The sequence below is a fragment of the Pararge aegeria genome, chromosome 4, assembly GCF_905163445.1.
Source record: "Pararge aegeria chromosome 4, ilParAegt1.1, whole genome shotgun sequence".
Lineage (NCBI taxonomy): Eukaryota > Metazoa > Arthropoda > Insecta > Lepidoptera > Nymphalidae > Pararge > Pararge aegeria.
The window spans coordinates 12,058,407-12,086,361 of record NC_053183.1 but is presented as its reverse complement, the minus strand read 5'-3'; the positions used below and the strand labels follow the sequence as shown (position 1 = coordinate 12,086,361).

The 27,955-nt window shown below is 36.0% G+C and overlaps 2 protein-coding genes across 2 annotated transcripts in view; one reads left to right on the top strand and one right to left on the bottom strand.

The window, feature by feature from the left end:
• The window catches only part of LOC120637664 (methylcrotonoyl-CoA carboxylase subunit alpha, mitochondrial), a 328,715-nt gene that overhangs the window by 29,609 nt on the left and 271,151 nt on the right, over nucleotides 1-27,955 (bottom strand). The gene's annotated exons all lie outside the window — the stretch shown is intronic.
• On the top strand, nucleotides 15-27,520 carry LOC120623531. Its single transcript, XM_039889584.1, has 3 exons — nucleotides 15-76; nucleotides 2,104-2,470; nucleotides 27,425-27,520. The coding sequence occupies exons 1-3, from the start codon at nucleotides 15-17 to the stop codon at nucleotides 27,518-27,520; spliced, it is 525 nt and encodes a 174-aa protein (XP_039745518.1).

Genomic DNA, 27,955 nt, shown 5'->3' with positions numbered 1-27,955 from the left:
AGTTTACGCGAAAAATGAATATACTTACTGATCAGGTAGGTAAATCGAGTAGACTAGCACAATCAGGCGGTCTCAAGTACTGGGATTTTAGCTTGCGGTCGCGCATCGTATCTACTTATTCCATACCAAATAATCTCCAACACATAATTGAATTTTACGGATGACCGGGTTATTTAGTAGTACATTCGTAATACACAATCGACACTGTTTTGGAGAATATTTACTTAATATTATATAACCATTTAATCAGTTTTTTGTAACTTTGTATTTTAATCTTATAAATAAAATTTTAATTAAATTTAAAAATGAATATAATGGTGAATACCATCTTTGATATGATGTATGGCTTGGAACGGCATTGAATAAAAATGGAGGAAATTAAAAACCCTTAGTGCGAAAAATTCAACTTTTCGCACTAAGGGTTTTTAATTTAATTAAAAGTGCTACTTTTTTAAGGGGTCTGTACTAAACATTAATTTAATAATTGTTTAGTTCAGACGGATACAGAAGCTGAAGTGGTACATGTCATTTGCCATCAGCTGTTACATTCCCATGAATATCAATTTGCGCCATTTTAATCGTTTTCAATCAGCATCGGACGGTTTTAATTTAACGATTAAAATGTTAATAAGTCCACTATGACAGATTATTATTGTTCTTTATGTATAGTATTTGTTGACCGACTTCCGGACAGGAGGAGTAAGTAAATTTGACAGTTATGTATATATGTACCTAGGGTTATTTTTCTTGTGTATGTTATTTTGATTGATTGAGAACCAATATTATTTGGTTCAACCAATTTCGATGTCTTTGTATTTAATAGGGCGTGTCTGCCTTTAGACTGGTTTATAAAAATAATGTTGATTCTGATGAATATCGTCGGTAAACGGAATGTTATCGTCCATCAGGTCATTACCGGCCCACAGGGCCTCCTCTCAGAATGAGATGGGTTTAGGCTGTAGTCCCACCATGCTGAGCAATCGCGAAGTGGTAGACTTCACACGTACTCTCAGGTATGCAGGTTTCCTCATGATGTTTTTCTTCACCGTTTAAAGCAAGTGATATTTTAATTGGTGAAATTAAAAACGCACATAACTCCGAAAAGGCAGTGGTGCGTGCCGGGGCTCAAACTCGGTCTCCACGAAAAGAAAGCCGTAACCTGACCCAGCCTTAGGCTATCACCGCATCTTAACGTACAACGGAACGGAACATCTCAGTCGAGAATTGCAAACAGTAACATTTTCAGAATTCGGATACCATTTAAAGCTATGTAGGGATTCCTAGGACATTCTATATTTTCCAATCCTATCTTATGTTTCAAGATTTAGTATCAAAAGGTGTATTTTATTTTTAATAATATAAGCCAATAAAAATCTAAGCATACCGTTCGCTATTATGCATTAGCAGTAAAGTACCTAGTAATTTAAGTTCTTTGTACTTGGAACCGACTATTTATTTTCTACGATATTTATTTTATGCTTATTACGAAAGTTGGTTTATTTTTTCTTAAAAACCTCTTTAAGTTTAAATTTTTTAGGCAGATCAGGCAGAATTAGTGGCTTTAATTATATTTATAAGTGTTACATTCCTTATTAAAGTATATTATAATTTCAATGTAAAATGGTTTGCGGCTATTATTTGAAAGAAAACGCTTCCAGAAGTTTTCAGTTGAAGGCACACCTCTCTAAAAATTATCTTTGGCCACAGTTGAATCACCTCGTAAAGAAAAATTCCTCTTTTATATTAAATTGCCGGCAGTGACCCTACAGTTTATCTTTTGATGAGTCTTTGTGTTTCGTAACATATTACACAATGGGGGCGTCTTATACATACGGAATGGCGAGTGTTTTGTGTTTTTGTTTAATTTTTAGTTAGCAGTATTTTTGTCTTGTCCGAATATATTTTGATTTATATTTACAATTATGCTACCACTAGTACAATTGATAGATTCTGGATGATAACGCATTTTTACGTTATCTGCAATTTAGTAAACTTATATCAACAAAGCTGTCTCTATTCTCACGTCCAACGCAAAGGATGATCGAACCGTGAAGCGTTCTGAGAAAGTCAAAATCCTTTTTAACCTCATCACTATGTGAGAAGGAGAAGTGCGGTGGGTTTGTTCACCCCTCCGTCGGGAGATGTCGGCGGGGGTCGGATAGGATCGGGAGGCTGCGTCGCAGGGCGCGCGCGCGTACCCGGCCGCTTCGTCATTGCGACGGAGGCTGTCGTGTGTCGGCGCTGGTCCGTGCGAGCGCTAGTCCGCACCGCATCGTACCGCGAGACCTGGCCCGCGTGCCGCCGCGAACACGCCCTCGGAGCCCGGGAGAGCAGTGCCGCGTCGCGTTCTCCGCGGACCGTGCCGGTGATCCGCTCAGTGCACGTGCTCATTATCTCGAGCTCACTTAAACGAATACCGGAACCGGCGATTGTGGCGCGATGTAAAGAAGCCGCGACCGTGAATCCATGTGTAAGTTGGTGCGTTGCATGTGTCAGTTTGTCCGCATGTGAATAGATGTACGCCGGTAACGATTTTCAGCAAGCCAACAGAGCATTGGAGTGCCGTAAGAAATAAAAATGAATGAATTAAGAGTTTGGTAGCTTAGCGGAGAGTCGTTGTATTTTAACCTTTACCCGCAAGGGATAGAGTCGCGCACGTGCGCTGTTGTCCTTTGATCAAAATGAATACGCTCACTGATTTTTTCCATTTCTTTTCCAACAGTTGTTAGCACTGAAGATAAACGCTTGAATTTAATTAACAGTATTGTTTGCGTCAGATTGCTTGCACTGAAGAGCCTAACTCAAATGTAACAGGTGTTGTCGGCTTTGTGATCATAGTTTTATTGATATAATGAATGTCGTAATATGTTGGAAATCAATATAACAAAGATTTCCACATCATAGAACTATATATGACCAAGTTTTGTGTTGAAATTGCACAGCGAAAATAAGTATTTATTTTCAGTTTCATTATTCATTTCACGCAGTCTTTAGATAAAGCTAAATATAAATAGGCAACTAGGTACCCAGCTAACCTACGTGACGTGACGTTATCTTCCATTTCCTAATTTTTCGCCGATTCCATCTGTTTCATATTTATAATGACACAAATTTGGGAGACGTATGTGTACGTAAGCTAACTTTAGCTAGCGAACATTTTAAAGGGCATTCTTATCACACGATTTTTACTCAACTTTTTCTTCGTTTTCAGATTTATAAGTATCCCGTATATCAATAATAAATTTAAATATTAAGCGTAGATATTTTAGTAGTATCTACGGTGTTCAGACATGCAAACAACTGAATTGCTGACGTTGTTTATAATATAATCCTGGGTAGTTACTGCATCTGTAGCCAGCACGTGTCTCCCTTTTGTTCCAGAAAAGTAGTTATACTTAGTATGTGTCAAGTAAATAGAGTCTTGATGGTCTTCCTACGCAGCGGAAATTTTATACAATTGTCTGGCAATGAGCGCAATTGTATGAGTTAATGAACTTCTTTAGTGCAATATATAACAATAGAGGAGACGCTGTAGTGACAAACATTCAATTTAAAACATCAAATACCCAGTAAAAAGTCCAGCGCCGAATTCCTAAATCCTGAATTCCTGAATCCTAAATACCTACTTTACCTTGTATACTTACTTTACTTCATCATTATTAACCACCAGGTGAGATTGCAGTCAAAGGCCAACTTGCAGTGGAATAAAATAAAAATCTCTCTTGAGTTGACAAATTAAATTTAATGAGAAAGCATAATATGACATCACAAATGTGTCTAGTGTCGTGGTATTTTATTTTTATTCAAGCGGTACAACATTTTTACTTTCTAAATAAAATGCATCGCATTGCAGAGCACATGACAATTGTGTGTGTTTGCCGCAGAGGCGTGCATACACAAATACTTGGGTAATAACATACTTTTAGTTAATTCCGTTGTAAAGTTGTGCTTTGTAGGTAATTTTCAAGTCTTGTTAGAATAGTTGTTTGTATATTCTTTGTCTTGTTATGTCATTGTTATTGGGGATGAATCGGAAATCTTCTTAATACTATATGACCTTTAAGTCATTCTATACAGTGATCTACTATACTAGCCTACTGAACTACAATTTACATGACTGCCTAAAAAAAGGAGAGCATATTCCTGTGTGTATGTTTATCTGTCTTAATTACACCTGACAGGTTAGCCCGCTACTTAGACTACATCATCACTTACAACTCGGTGGGATTGTGGTTGAGGTCTAACTAGTACTGGTAAAAAAAAAATTATTATGTAGGTATGTAAGTGAGTTCTTTATTCCACCATTTCTAGTAAATGTTTAAACATATTTGAATGTATGATGTATCGTTAGTATCCTTAAATCATTCGGGGTGAAAATTGAAAAATCAATATATTGTTCTATGGCGCTATAATCAAATATAAAAATTCGCCCAGGTTGCGGCAGTTTTGTTTGTAATTTTTTAAATTATTTTCTGGCTTACATCTGTTGCAATTTACTTAATATTATGTTGTAGTACTACATACAAATCTATATTATCCTGTCGCAATCTAATATTATGAAATTGTACCCACTACTTACTTAATTAAGTACCTACTGGGTACAATTTTATAACTGGTGAGAGAACAAACGATTGCCTAGTTGGTAATCGGTAAGACTTTAGTTTCTCATTCGGGGAGATGGAGTTCGACGTGAGCACGCAAGCGCCTACCTTTTTGGAGTTATTTTTGTTTTAGATAATTAAGTATCCCTTCCTTTAACGGTGAACGAAAACATCATAAGGAGACCTGCTTGCCTAAGTTCTCAAAGGTCTGCAAAGTCTACTAATCCGCACTAGGCCAGTGTGGTAGACTTCTGCCTAAACCTTTCTTTACCCTGAGAGGACACCCATGCCGTGTAGTTTGATGAACCGATAACACAGGCGAAACTGCATAGTCTACAGCACCGACGCAATGCTGCCTGTTTATCGGTTTTTTAACAGTTAAACTTCGGTCAGAGTGCTCAGGAACTTTACAACCTTGTTCCTCCGTCCCCGTTCTACAACAGAATAGCAGGATGCCGTGAGCGCAGCCTTATGTGGTTGACGTACTATTAACACGAACGAAACGTTTTTTATCCACGTTTCTGATACGTACCGCTAAGAATATGTGGAATGCCCTCTCGGCAACTGTGTTTCCTGCCACATATAACTTGAGTACCTCCATGGTAATAGTGAATAGGACTTTTCTAGGCAAGCGTGCTCTAGACCTCATCAATAAAAAAAGAAAACAAAAGCACCTTGTGGTATACGCACGCATGCAGTTTCCTCTTCATGAAATTTATGTTATATATTTTATATATTTCTTATGCTTTCCTGTCGGACGTGTCATTGACTGTGTCATCACATCTAACTCCACTTCAGGCATATTAATCCGGGTTTAATATGGTTGATCGGTGTGCCAAATTATATTTAAATATGTTCAATTGCTTATGTGTAAGTAGGTTATAAACAATCTCTCATTCAAACAATACCGCTAACTCTCATATTTTAACTACAAACAACAGTTTTATTTGATAAATATAAAAAAAAAGTAATGTATAATAGTGAGTGTTTTGCATTGCGCATGTTACGTATAATACCGTGTAGTGACGGCAAATCAGAATACATCACTATCCCTCCTCTTCCCGTCGGGATCGTACGAGGCGACTCAGGGAATATAACGGCAGAAGCGTCCCCTGCAAAGTAGCGATTATAGGCAAACCAGCCCGCTAGGAAAGGCCTTTAGTCCAGCAATGGACTGTTCTAGGCTATGGACGGGTGGACGTGTAATAAACAGAGCTGAGTATTATTTTGACCGCGGCTATCTCTGCTTACAATGTTCAATACATACTGACGCAATTTTTTTTCCCGTACTTACAGTCTTTTATTACCTATTCTATAACATTGAGTCAAAAAATAAAAAGCTTCTTGAAATATTTGAAACTATGCACATCGTTATGACCTTTCTATAAAAACATAGGACTTTTCTATAATGTTCGAACCAAATTTTCTGCCCTTTAGTTGAATTCTCAGCGGATACATAAACAACTCACTAGCAAAATTTCAAATTTCCTTCAGCCTTGTAGAGGTAGACTTCCGGAATAAAAAGAAGACTTTCTTATTGTAATTAATTTGTAATTCTCTACCTACCCATGAAAGTCCTCACGAAATCAGGCTTGTCGTTTCGGAGATAAACCGGAACAAACAGGCAGCGAAAATTTAAAAAGTATTTTGTTATTAGAACCTACTTTCATAAGAATTCAAGAAAAACATTTAACTTACTAAACCTTTTTTGTAGAATAAACAGACATTTCAATTTTATTTATATAATATGTAGGTAGATATCGAAGATGTATAGATGTTTAAAATAAATATTGCTACTTAGAGATGTTTGCTATAAAATACCTCGATTGCATATTTAGAGTTAACAGAATCGATTGTCTTGTTGTTCCAAAACATTTGAGAATATAGTATTTAATATACCTATAGGAGGTTTCAGTCTCAATATCAGCTTGGAGTAAGGGAATTTGCGTTCTACGAGCCCCGTGCCTCTGAAAGCATGCGTTAAGCCAACTAAGAATGGACATTCTTAGTTATTATCAGTATTATGTGAGAGTAACCGTAAGTCTCGCCTAAGCGTAGATGATAAAAACTTAAAATTCCTTTTTCTTATAATACAGGACAGTCCTGTACAAAACCTATGGGACACTAAAAGGCAAGGATTATGTTGATGATTAAACAGAGTTTAGGTTGCTTCTGAAACATATAGTCGTAGAAGGGATTCTTAAAAATATTGTGATCCTAAGTCTTAAACTAAATGCCCGTACAGACAGACATAGGATCTAGGATCACAATATTTTTAGTCCTGTATAAGATACAGACTCAGTATCGAATATAAAGCATACCCCGGTCAAAATTTTCAAAACATATTAAATGTACAGAAATCTTCCAGCTACAGTTTTTAGATAGATTAGCCAGTATAAATTTTTACCCCTGTGGCCTGAACCACTTTAAATACGATTTAACCTTATTAATAGCGACGATGCAAGTTGATTGAATGGATACACGTTTATTGTACACCACACAAAAGTTCAGAAAACACGTGCAATGTGTTTTCTGAACACATTTGCCGCAGTTTTTAGTACTGAAAATGCTTGCGTCATTCGCCTGAAAAAAATGTGTTGCGACAGCCTACGATTTACTATGATCTGAACGGAACGCACTGAATTAGAAAATGCCTTTTTCACTCCTGGTTTTAATTTAGATTTCTTTACTTTATGGGCTTCGTTGAGTCACTAAAACAGACACACTCAACGTTTCAAAAAAGCTTATTAATTTAATATACCTTATATTAAATTTTTCTTACTAATTCTATCTCTAATTTAAAAATAAAAGTTCATAGAGAAAACCTCCATTCATTTTATTTGTATTTGTTAATTGTAATGCAATGGTTTCTATACTGTTTTTAATATACTTTACACTAATAGAATGATAGATTAAGAAAATAGTTTAAACCTACTTAAAGTTAATTATCTTTGTTTTTTGACGCTTTTATGATTAACGGAAAGTAAAACACAATTTTATTTCTGAGCTTCTATTAAGGTTATATTTTCAATAAAGAAAATAAGCAATCTAAGTTAATGTGCTTTTATAATAAATAGCCTGTTGTGTTATGGAAAGCATTAACATTAGTTATACACAATTTGTAATTTCCTCCTTTCACAAAAGTTAATGTGTTTTTCGCGTTTAGGATGAGATCGTAAATAATAATAGACCTTTCTTTGAACATTCATTCCCGGCGGTTACAGAATAAAAGTAACATGCCTTCACCCGACTACGGAAGGGGTTTTTGCACCCTATATCTATATTTTTGTATGTACGTTTGTCTGCTTCCTTACAACTTATTCGATTTTGTTATAATAAGTTTCAATGACTTTTATAAGCATTCGATTTTGGTGGGTAGGTCTGTGAAAGAGGCAAGAAAATAAAAATTTTGCAACTTTAGTCAAGGTACAGGATGTCTATATTTAGACAAGTAATATACAATTCGTCAATTGGGTCAATTAGTGTAACTTAAGTTCTTAAAAATAATTGCCTTATGCCGATTTTTACTAACAAGAAACAAGGAAATCGCTAAATAAGCAAAGCTTAATCGAAGGAGATTCCTAACCTTACATCCACCTTTCACCAATAGTTATCAGCTCAGAGTTGCTGAAACGGTTTTTATTTATATTGTTATTGTTCATTTGCCCAATTATTTATATAGGTAAATAATAGAGCACAATTGCAAATAAAGAAACGGTGATAGCCTATTCGTTAAGAGTTTGGCTTTCATTTCGGGCACGCACCTCTTTAGTTTCGAAGCTATGAATTATGAATTGATTTAACGCTGAAGGGAGACGTGGAAATTTGTGCCTGAGTTCTTCATAATGTTATCAGCCGCGTGTGAAATTTACGAATCCACACTTGGCAGCGTGGTTGAATGGGGCTTCAGTGGTTCAGTTCTTCAGTTCAGTTCTTCAGTGCTTCAGTTCTTCTGCAGTGGACAGGTAATGGTTTAATGATGATGCCGAGGCCAATTAAACAAAAGTAGTTGCACTATAACTATTCTGCAGCTGGTGTGCAGGTCTGCCGAAGCAGTGTGTTTAGACACTTCTTCTTCTTCCATCTGGGCCTGTATCCGTACCTAGTCGGCGGAACCATGCGGCTCCTTGCGGGGTTATATCAGCCTTAGTGGCTAAGACTGGCTTTTTTCTAACTTTATGTTTCAATTAAAACTTGCTCACTGTTGTAATAGCGACGTATTCTAACTAGAAAACTGAGTTTGAGAAAGCGGTCTCTCCTATGAGAGGATTACTCTATCCGCTGCTAAATATCTATGCTAGAACATAGGACCCACCACGCGTCTCTAATGCGAATTGGTGGGCTTAAACAACTGTTATCACATGTTACCGATAATGACCGGGGCTGACTGCTTAACGTGCTCTCCGAGACACGGTGGTTGACACTTCCAATTTCCTAACTCTGTGCTGGTACTGAGAAAAAAAACACGTATTGTTTGAATATGTTTACCATTAGACCAACGAGGCAGGTATTGATGAATAAGAGGTTTTTTTTCTAATTTTAATAATTTATTATTGAGGTTTTAATGAGGTGGGGTGGCGGTAATAGGTACGAGTAGGTTTGCTTAGCCTATATTATCTTTTTATGCATAAAACAAAATTTTCTATCTCACTGTATACAGATTTCGACAGTATCTAATTTATTTATGAAAAAAATACCGTTCTTCCTTCTTACCTTCGTGTTTTAAAAGAAGCGGATATTGCATTTGAATTTTATATCCGCGATCGGTTGTTTTTTGGATAAAGTTACAAAATCATTTATACAAATCAATCTACTCCTAACTTTGACGACTAGTAAAGCAAAATAATTGTATTCAGTGGCGCAAGCAGGGTAAATCGGCAAGTAAAATAAGAAATATTTCTTAAGAGTTGTTAAAAATATTTAATATACTCTTTTTAGAGATTGTCGCCAAATAAACAAAATGAGATAAAGCAACAAAATATTTTCTTGTAAGTACCCATGTATGTTTTTATTATTTAAACTAACGAACGTCATGTTTACATTGTAAGACAGGTAGGAAAATATGGACCTGGACTTATTGATAATAATACTGCATTATGTATTCAACCGCCGCGCGCCGCTTCCACACAGATGCTTAAATAATAGAAGCACCAGGATATTAGATATGGCACAACTTAGTAAAAGTTCATAGTTCAGTATTATGCCACATGCCCTTTCAAACATGCATGCACTGATGATTTTCAGCTGGAACCCCAGTACAGGCACTATCATTGGGTCTAGCCGTGTCCACTATTGGCGCATGTTGCAGATGCGCGGATTACATTTAATCCGCAAACATAGTGCGGCACGAAGGACACCAAGCTTAAGGTTGGGTCCACAATGGTATATATATCACTTCAGAACAACACATCAGTGGTAACAGGCAGTACTACTGTAAATTGAGGCAGTATGTCTATACTTCTAAATCTTTACTAATAGTAAAGTACGACAGTTTGGTTTTATTCTTTTTGAAGCTATAGGAATAGCCCAATTCTTGAGGTGGAGGTCGATTATCCTGAAATAAGTCAGAAGGAATTCTAAACGATGCAACGCGGCCGGTTAGGGTATATGTAGATTAGCGGATGAAACTTTGTAAAGGAAAAATGGTTTTATCAATATTTGTACGTGGGTAATTTTTTTACAGATTCCACGCGCTTTCTTCGAAATATAAATTAAAGATATAACACCGTGTCTACAGCCGTCGCACACCGCATATGTAAAAAAAAAAAATCAAAGTTGCTGGTTAAGTCTGGAACGGCTAATATTGCAGCATTCAGTATTAATTACAAACGTACCGCTTGGTTGCCTTTTGCAAACAGGCATATTCGCGGCACTTAAGTCGACGTGTTTGTTTAAATACGTTGTGTTCATGGGCAAACGATCCTTAAGGATCGAAGTGCATCCGCCGAAGGGGGCCCGACCACAACTCACAAGATAGATACGTTGTTTTTACTTATAAAAACTATTACAATGAATGAATAAATACATATAATTTTATCGTACAGAAACAAAAGTATAGAAAAATAAAATAGAATTAAACAATAGGGCGGCCTCATCGCTGTATAAAGATCTCTTCTAGGCAACTTATGAAGTGAGGATGAAGTTACAAAAAAAAGGAAGTTGGTGCTAATAGACAAATACCAATATATGTTCAGTTTATACAACGTGTAAATGAAAGTCGAAATATTAGTCCACAGGCTATGGAAGTACATTATGTACTGTCTCTGTGACTTATTTGTGAACCCGAAAACCTAATAGTTTTTAGTCACACACAAAAGATAAAAATCAGACACAGATATAACACATGCAAAAAAAAATCAAGTGTTATAAGATAGGTACATGGTGGTGTCTTATATGTTTAATAGGGTTTTTATAAGTAAACGCTTATAATGTTTTTAATTTGTTTATTTGGAAAAATAAATAAGCTTCTTTTGATTTAATATTTTTACAGGGCCTTATCAAATATGCTTATCCACCCTTGAAATTTATTTCGTAATTCTCTAGTCTCTAGTCTATAGTAATTTAAGATTAAATTAGGTATGAATCTCGGAATTCGAGATACCCAGCTGTAAGTCTGTAAATACTTGTATATTGACACTCTAAATGTTGTCTCAAAACCTACATATGGTAGGGTGTAAGCAACTATTAAGTTTCAAGGTCAAAGGTCACAAAAATCGTTTTTTTGCGCTTTTTTTGGAAATACCTCATTTCCTATGGGTTTTTTGCTATTTGTATTTATTATCAATATTGTAGAATACAAAATTCTCTACAAATTTTGTTTAATTTTTTTTTTGTATCGCCTCATATACGCCAATATACTCGTAGCTGATGAACTATCGATAAATCAATGATTATATTTGTTAATTATTATTATCTATTGTAACCTATCCACTTTTTATTCAGTAATAATTTATTTAACAACACCTACCTGCCCATGTAATTGCAGAATTGTTAATAAAAATAATCAGTTTGAATCGTATCTTGGTAAACTACGGACGTACAATTTCAAGAACTATAGCTGATTTGTATTTTATAAACTAATACTTGCACTTAAATAATTTTATAAACCCAATAATCGTTACGAAGTTTATATCCAATTGATGTCAATGGGATATAAACGTACTCTGCTTTCTCGTTTCTAATACGCACCGCAAAATCAAGAAGGGTACGCCAGCTTCCGTGTTCACCGCTAAATATAATATGAATCCTATCTTCAAATGTTTCCAGTAAGCCAGACATTATTAAAACTGAAAGTAGCTAATAATATATTACTTTAACTGGCTGTTCCACGCGGTTTTACCTGCGTTAACTTGGGGCTGTTAGGTAAATATTGGCCAAGCGGGGATACCTATCTCATACGCGTAAACTCCCCATTCCATATTTCTACTAGGTAACTATACGTGCAAATAACCTCTTCTTAAAGGCAAGATTTATATACTTAAGATAGTCATATTAAGAAAATGCCTTTTTACGGTCCCATATATAAAATATTGGATGTAGCCCAACAATGACGATTAAACATCACTTTTTGCATGCGTTACTTATCTTTAAGAGATAGGTTTATAATAATTATTTTGAGAAAGACTATTATTTTCATCATACATAATATAAATATGAGACGTACAGTTTAGAATTCTGGCTTTCTTTACAAAGATTCCAAATTCTTCACCCGAACTTGTAATAAAAATCGTAAGCAATTGATTAAGAGTCGTTCAAATGAATGCAGAAAATCAAACGACTGGTCACTCATGAAAATAACGTTTTTAGGTAGAACGTATAAAACGGTTTATGGCGACAGTATTAAAGTCAATGAAAGGCATTTGACGAGTGCGCTGCCGTAAGCTTATTTGAGATGTGTTGGCTTAGGGTAAGACCAAGCGAGCGAAACTGGGAGAACTTGCTCACGCACTTCAATTTTGCGTACCTATATTGCAAAAGAATATGGTCCGTATTTAATATGAATAGAGTTGTTTATAGCATGCATTAAAAAACAATCCAAATCTATTATACTATTTTCAACTCTATTTGAATTGGATAAGGATGATATTTAATTTCTTACGGTAAATATGTTAAGCTTGCTATGCGTTGACCCTTATGTAAAATAAGTTTTATAATTCTGATACTGCTTTAAAGTTTAAAGTAAAACTTACCTAATGCTCAAGGCAGTCAGCGCCCTGAAGTATCTTTTAAGAATGTCAAGGTATAACATAGACTGTAATTTGAGATGTCACTTCTTTATGATATGGTAAGCCTACTGGATATAAGCCTACTGATTTTATTCTATATGTGATATATTTAATTAGTAAATTTCAAGTTGTATATTTTCACTACTGGATCCAGTAGACGTCGTTATGTCACGCGCTACCTAATGGATCCCATTGTGATTTCCAATTGTAAACTCTTACAATACACGTACAAAATTTCAACTAATTCGATCCAGTTTAGGAGGAGTGATAAAGACACGCCCATTTCAGCGCAGTATGCAGCGCAGGTCTACATAAATAAAAATAATCTAACGTAATAATATTATACTTATTATTCCACTAAAAGTTAGCCTTTGATTGATGATTGATTTCACCTGGTGGTAAGTGATGATGCAGTCCAAGATGGTAGTGGGTTAACCTATTAGGGGTATGGCAGTTATATTATAACTACTTAAACGGTTTCTACACGACATCGTATCGTTATGTTAAATAGCTAGGCGGCACGTCTTTGTCGGTAGGGTGGTAACTGGCCGACTGGCGCAGTGGGCAGCGACCCTGCTGTCTGAGTCCAAGGCCGTGGGTTCGATTCCCACAACTGGAAAGTGATTGTGGGATGACCATGATTGTTTTTCAGTGTCTGGGCGTTTATCTGTGTATAATAAGTATTTATTTGTATTATATTCGTAAAAACATTCAACAGCTATCTTAGTACCCATTACATAAGCTACGCTTACTTTGTGCTAGATGGCGATGTGTGTATTGTCGTAGTATATTTATTATTATTAACTATCCACGGTGAAAGCCTGCCACCAGACCAGAATCAAGAAATTCAGAAATAATGAATTCCCGATTTGCCTCTGCCAGGAAGTCTGTTGTAAATAGTATGTCCCGGGACATACCATTTACAATAACAGCGCTTCTCCAGGGAGGTCTTCAAAATAATTATTTTAGGTTGAAATGCGTTCCTGTTCCGTGTTAAATTGCGCTGGCTTTACTTAAAAGGTTTGCTTAGTGTGCATTGCTCCTTACTTAACTCTAATGAATATCATCTTAATTTGATTACAAACGAAATCCTAAACTAATTGTTATGCAAATCATGCTCACGTAGAATGGGTGCCAAGAAAGCTGCATTCCCGCACTGAATTTCTGATTTGATGAACAAAAACCGAGCCAACTAATTTAACCAAATAGAATTTCGATTTTATTTTTAACTATTATAAAATAGGTTCAAACTGATTAAGTGCTCAACTATTTATAATTTAACTCAACTAGTTTGAAAACTTAAGCGTAGCTTAGGGATTACTTTTTAGCTATAATATTAAGCATTAACGCAATATCGAGTGTGTTTTATTTGTTTGTTTGATTGTTACCTAAGTTAGCTCAGCCGTTATATTAATCTAAAAATGAAATGAAATGAACAGAAATGAAATTTGAAATTGAATATTTCTTTTTTTCATTTCATTTCATTTCATTTCATTTAATCTTGGTGACATAATGTGTTGAAATAATTTGAATGTTGAAGATCTACTCATCATTATGATTATATCAACCCGTTACCAGTTCACTACATTGCATGGGTCTCCGTTTTTGAGTTTATTATGGAGAAACGGCAGGCATGATGTTACCCAGTTCATCGTTGAAGCAAGTTATATATTATTTGCTTAAAACGCACATAACTTAGATAAGTTTGAGGTGCGTGCTGTGATTCGACATCGGCCCCCCGAAAGCGCAGTCCTAACTACGCTATCACCGCTCACAAAAAAAAACCTGTATACTTTTTATTCCGGAAAGCACTTCGAAACCAACTTTTATTATCTCTTCCATGTATTTTTTTATAGATTCCCATTTCTCTGATGCCTCTAGAATTATGGAGGTTAGGTTTTCTGTCTTTATTTCACTTCCTATTTCCTTCTTCACATTCTCCCTTTCTTCTTCAAATCGTGGCCAGTGGAACAGGGTATGTTCTGCATCATCACATGGGTGTTCACAATACATGCAATCACTACTCACTCTTTTCTTTATGCGTGCTATGTATTGCATATACAAAACCCCATGGCCTGTAAAGCACTGTGTCATCCGAAACGTTATATTTCCATGTTTCCTATGTACCCATCCCTTTATATCCCCAATTAGTCTATGCGTCCATCGGCCTTTGGTAGACTGGTTCCATTCTTGTTGCCATATCTCCAAGGTCCTTTCTCTGGCCGCATATCTTTTCTCCGGTAGGTTTAAACAATATGTACCTGATCTCTCCTGTGCCAAGATGTGGGCTGGGATGAGGTTTGCTAGTACAAGGGCAGCGTCGGTGGATGTTGTTTTATATGCAGAGCAAGTTCTAAGTGCCATCATTCTCTGGGCGCTTAGAACCGTCTTTCTGTGTACTTCCTTATCCATTGCTGTTACCCAGATTGGTGCCGCATACATAACTACAGCCTGCATTGCTAGTGCCAAAGTCCTTCTTTTTCCTGAGCTTGGTCCACGTGTGTTGGGTAGAATTGTGCAGAGTGCTTTAACAGTCTTTTGAGCTTTTTCACAAGCTATCCTTACGTGTTTGCCAAAATTCTAAATTTGCAATCAAGGGACACTCCCAGGTAGGTTACAGATGGGGCAGGAGTGACCTGTATACTTCCGCATCTGAAGGAGTTTTCTGCCCTTAGCCTCCTATTAAATATTATGGCCACAGTTTTCTGTGGAGCAATTTCTAAGCTATTGTGCGTCATCCATAGCATTATATTATGCAGGGTTTCATCTCCTTTCCTCATTAAGTCAGCCGCACTACAGCTGTCACTGACACCGCTAAGTCGTCTGCATAACATATCAGGTTGACCCCTTCCGGCACTTCTACTGACATAATGTCATCATATAGAATGTTCCACAGGGTTGGCCCAAGAACGGATCCTTGAGGAACACCCCCTCCGATCTGTACCTTGACTCCCTTCTTTAATATAATAGCTCTGTGCTCTAAATAATCAATTATGCTGTTTATTATGTACTTAAAAAAAATACTATATAGTATACTAATAGTTTCAACCTTGATTCTATAGTTTAAGATTATGGCTGCTTTCGAAATGACGGATCATAAGTATTAATGATCTACTTCATAGAACAGGCTTCCTTTCATATCAGAATTAAAAAGAGAGAAATTAATAGCTGGGCTAAAGAGTTAAGAATCCGTAATCAACAGTATGAATTCTATTTTTTTGAATTTGAATTATCTTGTGAACTACTGGTAGTTTACAGTGTCAAATGTAACCAGAATATTTGATAAATTAAAAATTCAGCTTACCCAATAAAAATTAGTATATTTCTTTAAAATTATACAAAATGTACAATTTTAAGGAAATATACTTACGAGGTTAAGTAGAATAAATGAAAGCATATGCATAAAGCGGCTTTAACTATGGCAAGTTGTGGGACGCTGGAAAGCTTTTAGGGACCGCGTGAGCACTGGTTTGTCATAAGCTGGTTATTTAAATGGAATATAGGTTTATCCGAGCGTAGAGCACGGATGGGAATGTTTCGTAATATTGTAAAAAGTTATATATACTACACAGTATGCTAGGCACGTTGGATTCTGCAATAGGTCGACTGTCGACCTCCCTGGCACTGTGATAAGCGCTGTAGTCCTACAGGCGGACAGTTTCGGGTTCAATACCCTGAAGGGGCAGTTTGGAATTTTATAATATCTTAATTTAGTAGTAAACCCATGCCCAGAGTGGCCAATCGATTTCGAACAAGCGCTAAATTGCTTGGCCACACCGGGTACGTCAATGGTTTAATATAAATCATAATTCGAACAGGTTAGCATACTAGCATCTTAGACTAGATTATAACTTAACACCAGAAGAAATTGCAGTGAAGTCAAACTTCTAGTGATATTAAAAACACACTTAAAGACATACACCTCAAACATCCCACTACTAAACGTATTAAAAACGAAGATTTGTATAGACGGATATTTCTTACACTTTTACGCAAAAACTACTGACCCGATTTAGTTAGTGAGTCAGTGACCTTTCGTTTTAATATATATAGAGTAACCCTTACGATAACTTACCTATTTATTTTTAACGGATAAAATTATCCCATATTGCAAGTGGGACCTTTTCCATAAGACTCTACCTAAAAGTTTTGATCTATACTAATATTATAAATGGAAGTTTGTTCCACAATCGCGCCAGAACTGCTGAATGGATCTAGATAAAATTTAGCGCTGCGATAGATTGTAGTCTGAAGTACTTTTTATCCCCGATTTTATAACGTTCTTGTGGGATGGATTTGTATTTGAACAAAGAGCAAGAGATCGTTTTTCTGTTTTGCATAGCGGTAGTTCATAACTACACATAGAATAAAACAGGCATAGGCAACCAAATTTCCACGCGAAAGAAGTCGCGGGCAACAACTAGTCTTAAAAAAAATCAGATGTTTTTTTGGCACTTTAATCCGCAATCTGTACTCTAAGATCTTCTCCTATGAAAAAGAACATTTTATTACTAGGTACGTTGTCTTTTTATTTGTAGAAAAATATACGCCTTAATAATAAACCGTAGCACTTGTCAACACAGTTTTAACTATAGATAGGGGATGGTTCTAGCAAAGCTTTTAGCGAGCGTGTATACGCTGGTCTACCATAAGCTGGTTACACAAATGGAATATCGGTTCGCACGAGTGTAGTAGATAGAGCAAGGAACAGAGCAAGCTGAGCCGTTTTTCAGGTTGTGTAAGATTCTGAGCTTCTTGATTAATATATTCTGATAGTTTAGAGTAAACGTGATTCGAGCAATTCAAAGTGGCAATAGCGTCACCATTTTGGGTACCATGCCCATAAGTAAACAGTTAGACGGCTTATATTTTGTTTTAAATGTAAATGTAAGTTTAGAGTAGATAATTTAACATTTGGAAATACCATGCTATGCAATCCATGCTAATATTATAAATGCGAAAGTGTGCCTGTTTTTTTATCTATTCAATTGACCAAAACACCGAACTTAATGAATCTCGGTACAGAGTTTGCATACTATAATATAAAACATCTACTTTGTAAAAGTGAATAATGAAACTTTTGATAACTATATATTTGATAAGTGCCAGATATTTTATTACATTGATTTGCATTTTAACGAATGTGTTAAGTGGACTAATGAAATAGTTCATGTTAATTAATGAGTAGTTTTCAAGACAAGATTTGTATTTATTCTACTACATGTTAACCCTTTACTGTAATCTCATCTGGTTTTAAGTGGTGTTGCAGTCTAAGAGGATAGCGGGCTAACCTGTTAGCGGTATGGCAGTAATATAAAACCCATAGGTTACCCCTCATCGGTTTTTACGCGATATCGTACCGGATTGCTGGATCGCTTAGCGTCACGTTTTTATTGGTAGGGTGGTAACTAGCTACGTTCGAAGCCTCCTTCTGTACCAGACCAGAAAAAAATCTGAAACTATAAATTTCTGAACTGTCCTTTCCGGGGATCGAACCCGGGGCCTACCACTTAAAACCAACGCATGCAGCTGTGCCAGAGAATTCGTCTAAAATAATTTATTAATATTTGATTCACAGCTAACGTTTATAACATTGTATCAGTGGGTATGTTTAATATAAATACGGGTGCATCTTAGATACACTCCAGTCTTAAATGAGACTCAGACGATGTAAAGATGCCTTATGGTGTCTTCGTCGTTATCACATATATGTATATATATGTATATATGTACATAAATATATATAAAATAACATTTGTTACTTATACACAGCTAAATAGCTATTATTTACATTATATCCTTGTTTATTTTGAAGTAGCACAAAAGCTAATGCTTAGCAAAAAATTACGATCAATTAATATACTTACCGGGGCACAAAGATGCAACAAGCATTAGTAGTGAGCTAACCTGTTCGGGGTATGGCAGCTATATTAAACAGTTAAACCTATCGTACCGGAACGCTTTATCGCTTGGTGGTCGCGCTTTTTTCTTTTTAGGTGTAGTAGTAACTAGCCATGGTTAAACTAGCCTCCCATCAGATCAAATTTAAATCATTGTCACATTACAGTTCTGCATACGACGCTGATAAAGCATACGCGATAATCACGTAGACGCGAGTTGTATGAGATATATCTTTCGTCCTTGTAACAAAATAATGTAAAGAAAAGTAACCATGAAATTTGAATGAATTAAGAGTGCTAAACTAGATAAAAAACGTCTAAGAAGTTTCACATCAAAATTTTCTTACAAGAAGGGAAAAGTTTTAAGATACGAATAAGTATGGATATATAGGCTCACGTATGTGTTAACTACGAGAAGGAGGCAATAAACCTTACAAACGTCAGGTGATTTAATTTCTCACCCTGTAGATACAGAGATAAGTATATTTGAAGATTTTCGCCTGAAAAAGGTTATAAATTGAATTGCGGTGGGAGCGAAAAATATCAGAACATTTCGTCCCCACGTTTGTAACAGCAGCAAAATATTGTAAATATTTCGAGAATGAGCGGATGACACAAGTGGTTAAAACAAATGGCGCCCGTTGCACGTGTGACGTACCTACATCGTATGGATTTCAAATGTTTGCATATCAAATGCATGTTGCCATTCTATCATGTTTGGCCATCCCGCGATAGTCCGAGATCGCTATTTGAATTGTGTGTGTATTAATATTTTCAAATTTAATTAAAGTATCGCAGCAAAAATCGCAGCGGGCGATGGAGAGAGGCTATTAGTATCTCTACGTGATCAAATCAGAAATAAGGAGATCCATAGAAGAACTAGAGTTACCGACATAGCTCAGCGAGTCGCGAAGCTGAAGTGGCAATGGGCGGGGCACATAGCTCGGAGAACCGATGGACGTTGGGGTCTTAAGGTGCTGGAATGGCGACCCCGCACCGGTAAACGCAGCGTAGGTCGGCCCCCAACGAGGTGGACAGATGACAACAGGCGAGTCGCTCGCCCAACTCCCTACAAAAGACCTATGTCCAGCAGTGGACGTTAATTGGTTGAAATGATGATGATGATCGCAGCAAAACTAGGACTAGGAAGCTGGTCATTTTGTGCGGATATCTTCAGTCTTCAGCGTCCAGCCACTCCTTGCAACCAATTTAATGTCGTATCTTTACTTTTTTATAAAGTCCGTCTATAAGTGCTCATGGATTCCTTACTACAGGGAATGTGGAGGTGGAGGTGAAGGCGAAGTCCAAACCACAGAGTACAAAAACCGCTGTGTTTGTACATATTATAATGTGATTGTATGAGTTTTGTTATAGTATAGATATGTATTATGCATACAGGTATCTTAAATATTTTCTTTTCATTTTCATTTTAAAATGCATAAATATTCAATTTCCGAACTTTCGATTTTTTATAAGAATATAAGAAAGATTTTATATCAATTTCAATAGTATATTATTAGAAGTAAGTTTCATTAAACAGTTGTTGTTATTGTAGGTCTATGCGCGGTTATTACTAGAAATTCAAAGCTTTCGTCTCCCAGTTTGCAATATAACAACGTTTATATTTCCGCAGCGAGCGGAAAGCTAAAGCGAAACATGTCACAACTCACAAGCCATTCCAAAAAAATTACGACCATGCATATTGCGGCGTTCGATCTCATGTTAAAACATTTTAAATGTTAGAAAGTATTATTATACAGTCAGTGGCGTGCACTTCGTACATACGAAAAAGCGCTGCTAACCCTAAAATTGATATATGACTCCTATAGAAGGAGGACTTTTGTCATTTGACGCGATCTTCCTGTATGCATACCCTGGTAAATAGCTCAGTGCACGCCACTGTATAGAGTAATACGATTCCATTTAAAGATGTTACGATTCTATTTATTTAGAACAGTTAATAAAATAATATTTGTTTCGTTAAAACAAATAAAGTATTATTGATGCGACTATGTTCCGAGCAGTTATCAATATCTTTAAGATTTGGTTTTTGCATGTTTATCAAATTGATATGCAAATAATCTTTATTCAAGCAGGCCTAATAGGCACCCATAAAGCACTATAACATATTTTTTTCCATTATTGTGAGTTTATAGACGTTCACAGGATTGCTGCTAGTTTAATATATCGCGTTTTTAAGTGTGTTTTTAGTTGAGTGGCTGGCTTAAAGCAGTATTAAATTATAATGTCAGTTTTATATGACCTGCGTTATCGTCTTTAAATTAAGGATAATAATGCTGAAAGAAAACTTCAACAATATTAAAACATGATTACTTTCTATCGATGTTAGACCCTTGACCGACCTTATACTTATAGTTGAGATTTATTGAAAGGTCTCGACAGATCAAATAAATATCGCCCTTAAACTAAGTAGGCTAGCGTGCTGTACCGTAAAATTACCAAGTTGTTTTTTATAATTTTAGTATGTTAAAAGCGTCTAAAACTTCGTAAATGAATTAGAATATTCTAGAAAAAGGCAATGGAAACATTTTCGGGTAACAATGTCGATTATTAATGGCATATGTCTGCTGGGTGACGCACATCAATTACATTGGCTATTTTAATGTTTACATATAGAACTTTGCCGTATAGCTTGGCACCTACGCTTTCGTTAAAAGTACGTAAAATCGTTAGTAGTGTGCTAGGCCTTGATTTTTATAACTTGTACGGTAATGGAATGTGAGCTTCATACAATAAGTATCAATATTTTTTGTTATATTTTTACGTCATTTATATCTGCAAATGAAGTAACCCTGACAAATCAACAAAATTGTAGACTGTTTGAAAGTGCCTTCGGGCATTAAGCTAAAAATTAAAAAAATCCAAATTTCTTTAATTATGTTGGCCTAGCATAATTGTAAGGAGATGGTGATAACTTCGTTCGCCAACTTAAACCTAAAGCTACGAGGGTTCCAAACGCGCCCTGGTCTAAGAAGTGCCCACAACAAACTTAGCCGACAAAATTTTTTTTAATCACCATCTCACAGTAAATTTATATTAAGCTATGAAGTGAAGTTAGAGCAATTCACACCCAAACTCTTTTATCGTTTAAGTTATCCTCAACATTGTAATAGAATTTTTCTGTGAGCTTACGTTTTATATAAACTTTGAACTTATTAAGAGACATATCAAAGATTTTATTCGGAAATTTCTTATAAAATAATATACAATTGCCCTTGAATGAATTAGCAATTTTATGAATATGCCTAGGGAACTGGACAACGAGTTTATTTTTGCTTCTAATATTTAATTGTAACAGTCCATTTTCTTTTGAAATATTGTTATATTTTATTTTTATTTTTATGGATATAAATAAAAGCCTTTAATATATTCATGTAATTTTTCTTATGCGTTAGTATTAAACCTAAAGAATAAATTAAATGAGCATAAGTTAAATGGTAGAGGAGTCAGATCCTCATAAATGAATGAAAACCCTTTATTTTTGAAGTATAAAACTAAGGACGTCAAAGTCCTCCTATTTCTACAAGTCGGCAAGTCGGTTGAAAAAACTCAATTCGATACGCAAGCTTCTGTATTAAACTGGTGTCTGCGTGTAACGATTTTGGCGACGTCTCAAATTTCTTTTGTTTGAAATAATAAGACAACATACGAAAAGTTTTATCATGCCAGACTAGGTATTGTGAAAAAAGACGTGTATGTATTTTATTAACATCCGTGTATATGTTTATTTCACTACTTAAACCTCAAATCAGTTCCAGATTAACTCAGCAGTCTCGGGCGTCCCTAAACCCCTTCCTACAATACTTTATCTACACTTGGGCCATGAGGGCAGCCGTAACAGAAGACATTGACAAACTGAGTTGTTTACAATTTATTTATCACAGATGCAAGAGGAAGGCTTCTTTTAATTTTCAACGCTATAACTGAAGTATTTATGGTCACAGTCACAAGAATTGGTTATGGTATGGAAGAGATAAATTTATAATTTATTTATTTTTAATTATTTACCAGCAAGGCATTATAAACAGAAGTTTGCCAGTGTCTTCTATTACCTACTAAATTGTAAAACGAGCGAACAGTTATGTGGTGCCTTCTATTAGGATATTGTTTAAAATAAGCATAATTAACAATACAACAGCACAAATAATGTTCGCTGAAAAATCACAAAAATTGTGGCAACAACTGTCCAGAAAAAAATAACCATAAAATGATCTACTAAAAGTGGGAAATAATTAATTAGAAATGATGGATAACATTCTGAGCAAATTAAAAATTAAAGTTGGGGAATACTGAGTAGGCGGATTTTTGCCAAGTGAGCGACTATACCCACAATCTGAAGATATGAAGTGATAAGTATAGTGTCCTAAAAAGTGTAGTTTCCCCTTTCCCCATGCTACTAATCATATCTGAAGTTTTGTAAGATTAGCTTAGAACATAAATATTTATGGAATTTATTGGGTAATCGATAGTGGCCATTTTCGGCACATGTTGATACATTGTCTTACTTAGTAGTTTGGTAAGCCATATTTAATTCTAACGATAACTTTTATATATTAAATACCCAATAAAAATCTAGTGATTGCGAAATACTTGGCTGGTGACCTACTATTATTATGACGGAGCAAAAACCAAATATAATATCGAGTTAAAAACGGAAAAAAAATGTTAACTTTATATTTCGTCTTTGCCAGTTTTTAATAGAGTAGCCAAGTTAGCTAATAACTTAATTTTATCGTTGCTAAGTTCCCAGTGTAAGTAAGACTTGATAAAATCCAAGTCAATAACAGTCTCTGATTTTCGTCGAACAAATTTAAAGGCAACGTTCTTAAATAAAGAGTGCCGCTAATAAAGGTAAATTATGGTAAAATCTTCGAAAAAGTTAATAATTCATGAATTCACCTGCCTCTCAACTGAACTCTCCGTGAAACTGGCGGTTTTAGCTGTAAGCCCTCTCGCTTTGAGGAAGCCTTTGTAGTGCATTTGGACATTAATGGACAGCTTATAAAAATTAATAGACTATCATCTTTAAAAGGTCTTTTTCTGTTCATTATTTTTAAATTATTAATAAAAAAACACCCTCCCTTGCAATAGTTCTAGGTTTCTCTATTCTATTTTACTACTATTCTATCCTAAATAGTTGGTTGATGGCATGGGATGCTATGACAAAGATGCTTGGTGGCAAACCTCGCCGCTTTTATTTACAAGGGTGCAATAACAATAATTGTGTAATATTGAAATTTAAAGAGAGAAATTGCTGGTTTTCTTTTCGTTTTCTCACTAGAATTTCAACTTCTAGATAGAGTCACTACAAAAATACAGTTAGGTACGCCTACCTGAACTAAATAATTTTTATATTTGTATATGTGGTAGCTATACTATATAGATTTCCTGTCCTTACTTTACGACCGAACTAAGATGCTAATTGAATTGATTTTCGCATGGAGGTTTTTTAAAGGATCGAGAGTAACATAAGCCGTTTTTTATTTCAGGAAAACAAAAGGTTTAACGCCGACAAAGAACTTGGGCAATAACTATTTAAGTAAAATTTGGTTTACAGCGACCATGTCTTTGGCCGTGGCTATGTGCCATCCTATCAATGCGATACTGCGTGGAAACCGATTAGGGGTTTAATATCAATAAATAAATAAATATACTACGACAACACACACATCGCCATCTAGCCCCAAAGTAAGCGTAGCTTGTGTTATGGGTACTAAGCTAGCTGATGAATATTTTTTTATGAATATAATACACATAAATACTTATAATATACAGATAAACACTGAAAAACATTCATGTTCATCACACAAACATTTTCCAGTTGTGGGAATCGAACCCACGACCTCGGACTCAGAAAGCAGGGTCGCTGCTGATGTTAAATTTTCTAAGTTATGTGCGTTTAAAGTAATTCAAATATCACTTGTACAAAAAAAGTATCAACAGTAAAAAAAAACATCGTGAGGAAACTTGCATGCCTAAGAGTTCTCGATGATGTTCTCAAAGGTGTATCAATGTGAGTCCATCAATTCGCACTGGGCTAGCGTGGTGGACTACCCCTTCTCTTTGTGGGAGGAGACCCGTGCCTTGTAGAGGGCCGGTATTTGGTTTATATGAGGACTCCTAACAGGTTAGCCCGTTAGCATTTTATACTGCATCATCACTGACCACCAGGTTAGATAGCAGTTAGGAGCTAACTTGCAGAGAACCCTTAACTGCTAGTGTAAGTTTTTTGGAAACGGCTGTAACAATCATCATAAAATTTCCACGATTATCATTAAACAAGGAGGAAGAAAAGTGATGTTCAGCTACTTACTTACATTACTTATGAAAATGGATCTGATCCCAGTACCATGAGCCTACACCCTATAATAGCTTCTGAGTATATCGCATCGCGTTCACCTTAAAATTGTTGACGGTTATCCAAAAATGCCAAGCGAATATTTCGTGCAGGTCGAAAGTTCCACGTTTTTAGACCGACCGACAGTTTTACGTCTCTCCATATAGCGTGGATTGCTGAAATATTTTTAATATTCATATTTCCGTTGCTAAATGTACCTCGTAACATTTTATCTTACGTTGAACACTCATGTAACGAGTTATATTGCATTTCGATGCCTATTTAATTTTTGTGTAAGTGAATTTTCATAAAAATTACTTGCTATACCCGTAGCGTGATGGTTTTATTCAGATCCCGCGTGAAACCCCTGTTTTCCCGGGCTAAAAAGTATCTATACTGAGTCATTCCAGGGGAATCTAATTTCCTTGTCTTATGTATCGTAATCTGCCAAGTGGTTTAGGCGTGAAAAAAAAACCAGACACTTTCATACTGAAGTACTTTCGATTTCTGAGATTTCTTTGGCTTTCTGTTGTTAGGGCTGATCTGGGTTAGAGCGAGATAAATTGTCTCTCTAGACGCAAAGTGACAAGGAGCGCCAAAATGCCGAATGCGTAAAACGATTTCGAGCAAGATATTAAATATTTAAGGCGTCTTTTAGAGACCCGGTGTTTCGCGTTGTTTAAGTTTGTATAAGTGTTGATTTATACAAAAAAGGTTTTTAATAAGTTCAAAAATTTAAGAAATTAAGATTTAGTAATATAAAAATTAATAACCAATTTTGTGCCAGCAGTTGCGGTTATACAAAAATTAAATTAAATGATTTCAGTATTTAATAAATAAAATATAAAATTAAAATAAATATTAAATTATTAAGTGAAATTTTAAGTTAATTAAATTAATTTAATAATAAACTAAGATTAGATACCCTATTATTATAACTTGCTAGCTCACTTTCCTGATGGCCTTAAGTTAATAGAATAATAACAAAAAAAATACAGTCTGTTTGCGTATTTTCTAACTGCACGAGCACTTTTCTTATTTCTTTTCCCTTTAAATTTATTCGGACTGTTACGAATATTAAAAAAACTAAAGTTTGCCCAATCATAACGAAACACGACGAATCTGACCAATGAATTACATTTCGTTTTTGGAACGAGTGGTGATGGCGGATTTAAATACAGTTGGCACATTCCTCCTCTACCCGCTGTTTTACGAGGCTAGTAAGGCAGAAAAAACGAAGAACGGGTAGAAGCGTCCTCTTTGCTACTTCTACCGCCCACTGCAATCACTAACCCAGCTTGGTTATTGTGGGCAAACCCTTCCGTTGAGGAGGCCTGCAGTCCAGCAATGAGAAGTTAAAATTATTGGTTTCTGCATATCAACTAGCGTCACCTTCTTAGGCCGCTAAGGAAACTAACTTCTATCTATTTTAATACCAAGTGCACACTTAGATCTAAGTATATATAATATTTTAAATCTAACTAGTCTTTAAATCTTTCCCGTGTTTCGTGAGATCGTTAGTAGGTAATTTCATGTACAGTTCTAAATTAAAAATAGCGAGGATATGTCGGGGGCAGCGACAGAGTAATAATAAATAAATATCGACCGGGCTGCGGCATACTGCTCTCATTTTAGCTTCGGTTTGTACCCCCGTAGAGTGCGCCGCTATTCTTGACCGACTAAGAATATAATGTGTACGTAACGTTTTGTTATGCCACAGTTTAATAATATCTTGAGCTTTAAGAATATATCTATACGTGTTTTATCTAGGTATAAATCTCGGTATGTATTAAAAAGAAAAACTTAGAAGGCGTAGGTTCTTAATTTGAATTTGAAGATTTTTAAACGAACTGTTTAGCTAGGTTTGAAGCTTGATTGAAGCCTTTTTGGTACTTTTCTGAACTGATTGAATTAACCCTTAGTAAGCCGCCGCTAGATGCTAAACAACCTGCATAAGAAGTAAATGCCTTATAACAAACTGGCTGTTGCTTCAAATTCATTAATTTCATTATTTTGAATAGCAATACGTATAATTAGACGCGAGCTAAGAAGATGTCTATTTTGTCAAGTAAGGTTTACCAGTTCCATGTCAATTTAACAAAGGTTGTTTTTGTGAATCCCGGGAAAACAGTTTTCGTTTGTTATTTCGTTACTATCCGTCTCAAGGATACTATCTCTGTGCCAGATTTAATCAAGATCGAAGTGGAACATAGGTAACAAATAAAATAAAATGTAGTTACTTGCGCGCTTTTAGTATTAGCGTAGTTGTAGTGCCTATACCGACCAAGTTTTCTTTGCTGTTATCGATAACAAATACGTTAAAGCCAATGTTTGCCGCAGGCGCAAGGCGGTGAGTGGAGGCACGTGCGGGCGAGATGGCTGCGCCGGCCAGCTGATAGCATGCGGGCGGCGGCGCGCCTGCCCGCCCCGACTTAGCCGATAGTACCACGGGGGCCACCTACACGGGTACGTATTCTGCATACATATACTGAAAAGCCATAACTGAATATCGTTACGAAGCTGTACATAGCCACTATGGTTTATCGCGTGATGTGTTAGACAGCGGCCTCTCAGAGGCCGCAACGTAGAGTTGAAAATCTCGGTACGGTATCTAGGTCCCTACATTTATTCGAAACTGTGTATGGCCCGCACGGTCAGTCGCGTGAAGTGCCAGACAGCGGCCACGCCACTTAGGTTGGAAAAGCATAGCATTGTATCTGGGTTGCTAGATCAATCCACGGCTCTCCGGAAGCCAGAACGTAGAGAGGAAGATCTCGGTACGGTAACTGCGTTGCTACATCGATCTGAAGCTGTACATAGCCACTATGGTTTATCACGTGACGTGTTAGATGGCAGCCGCCCAGAGGCCAC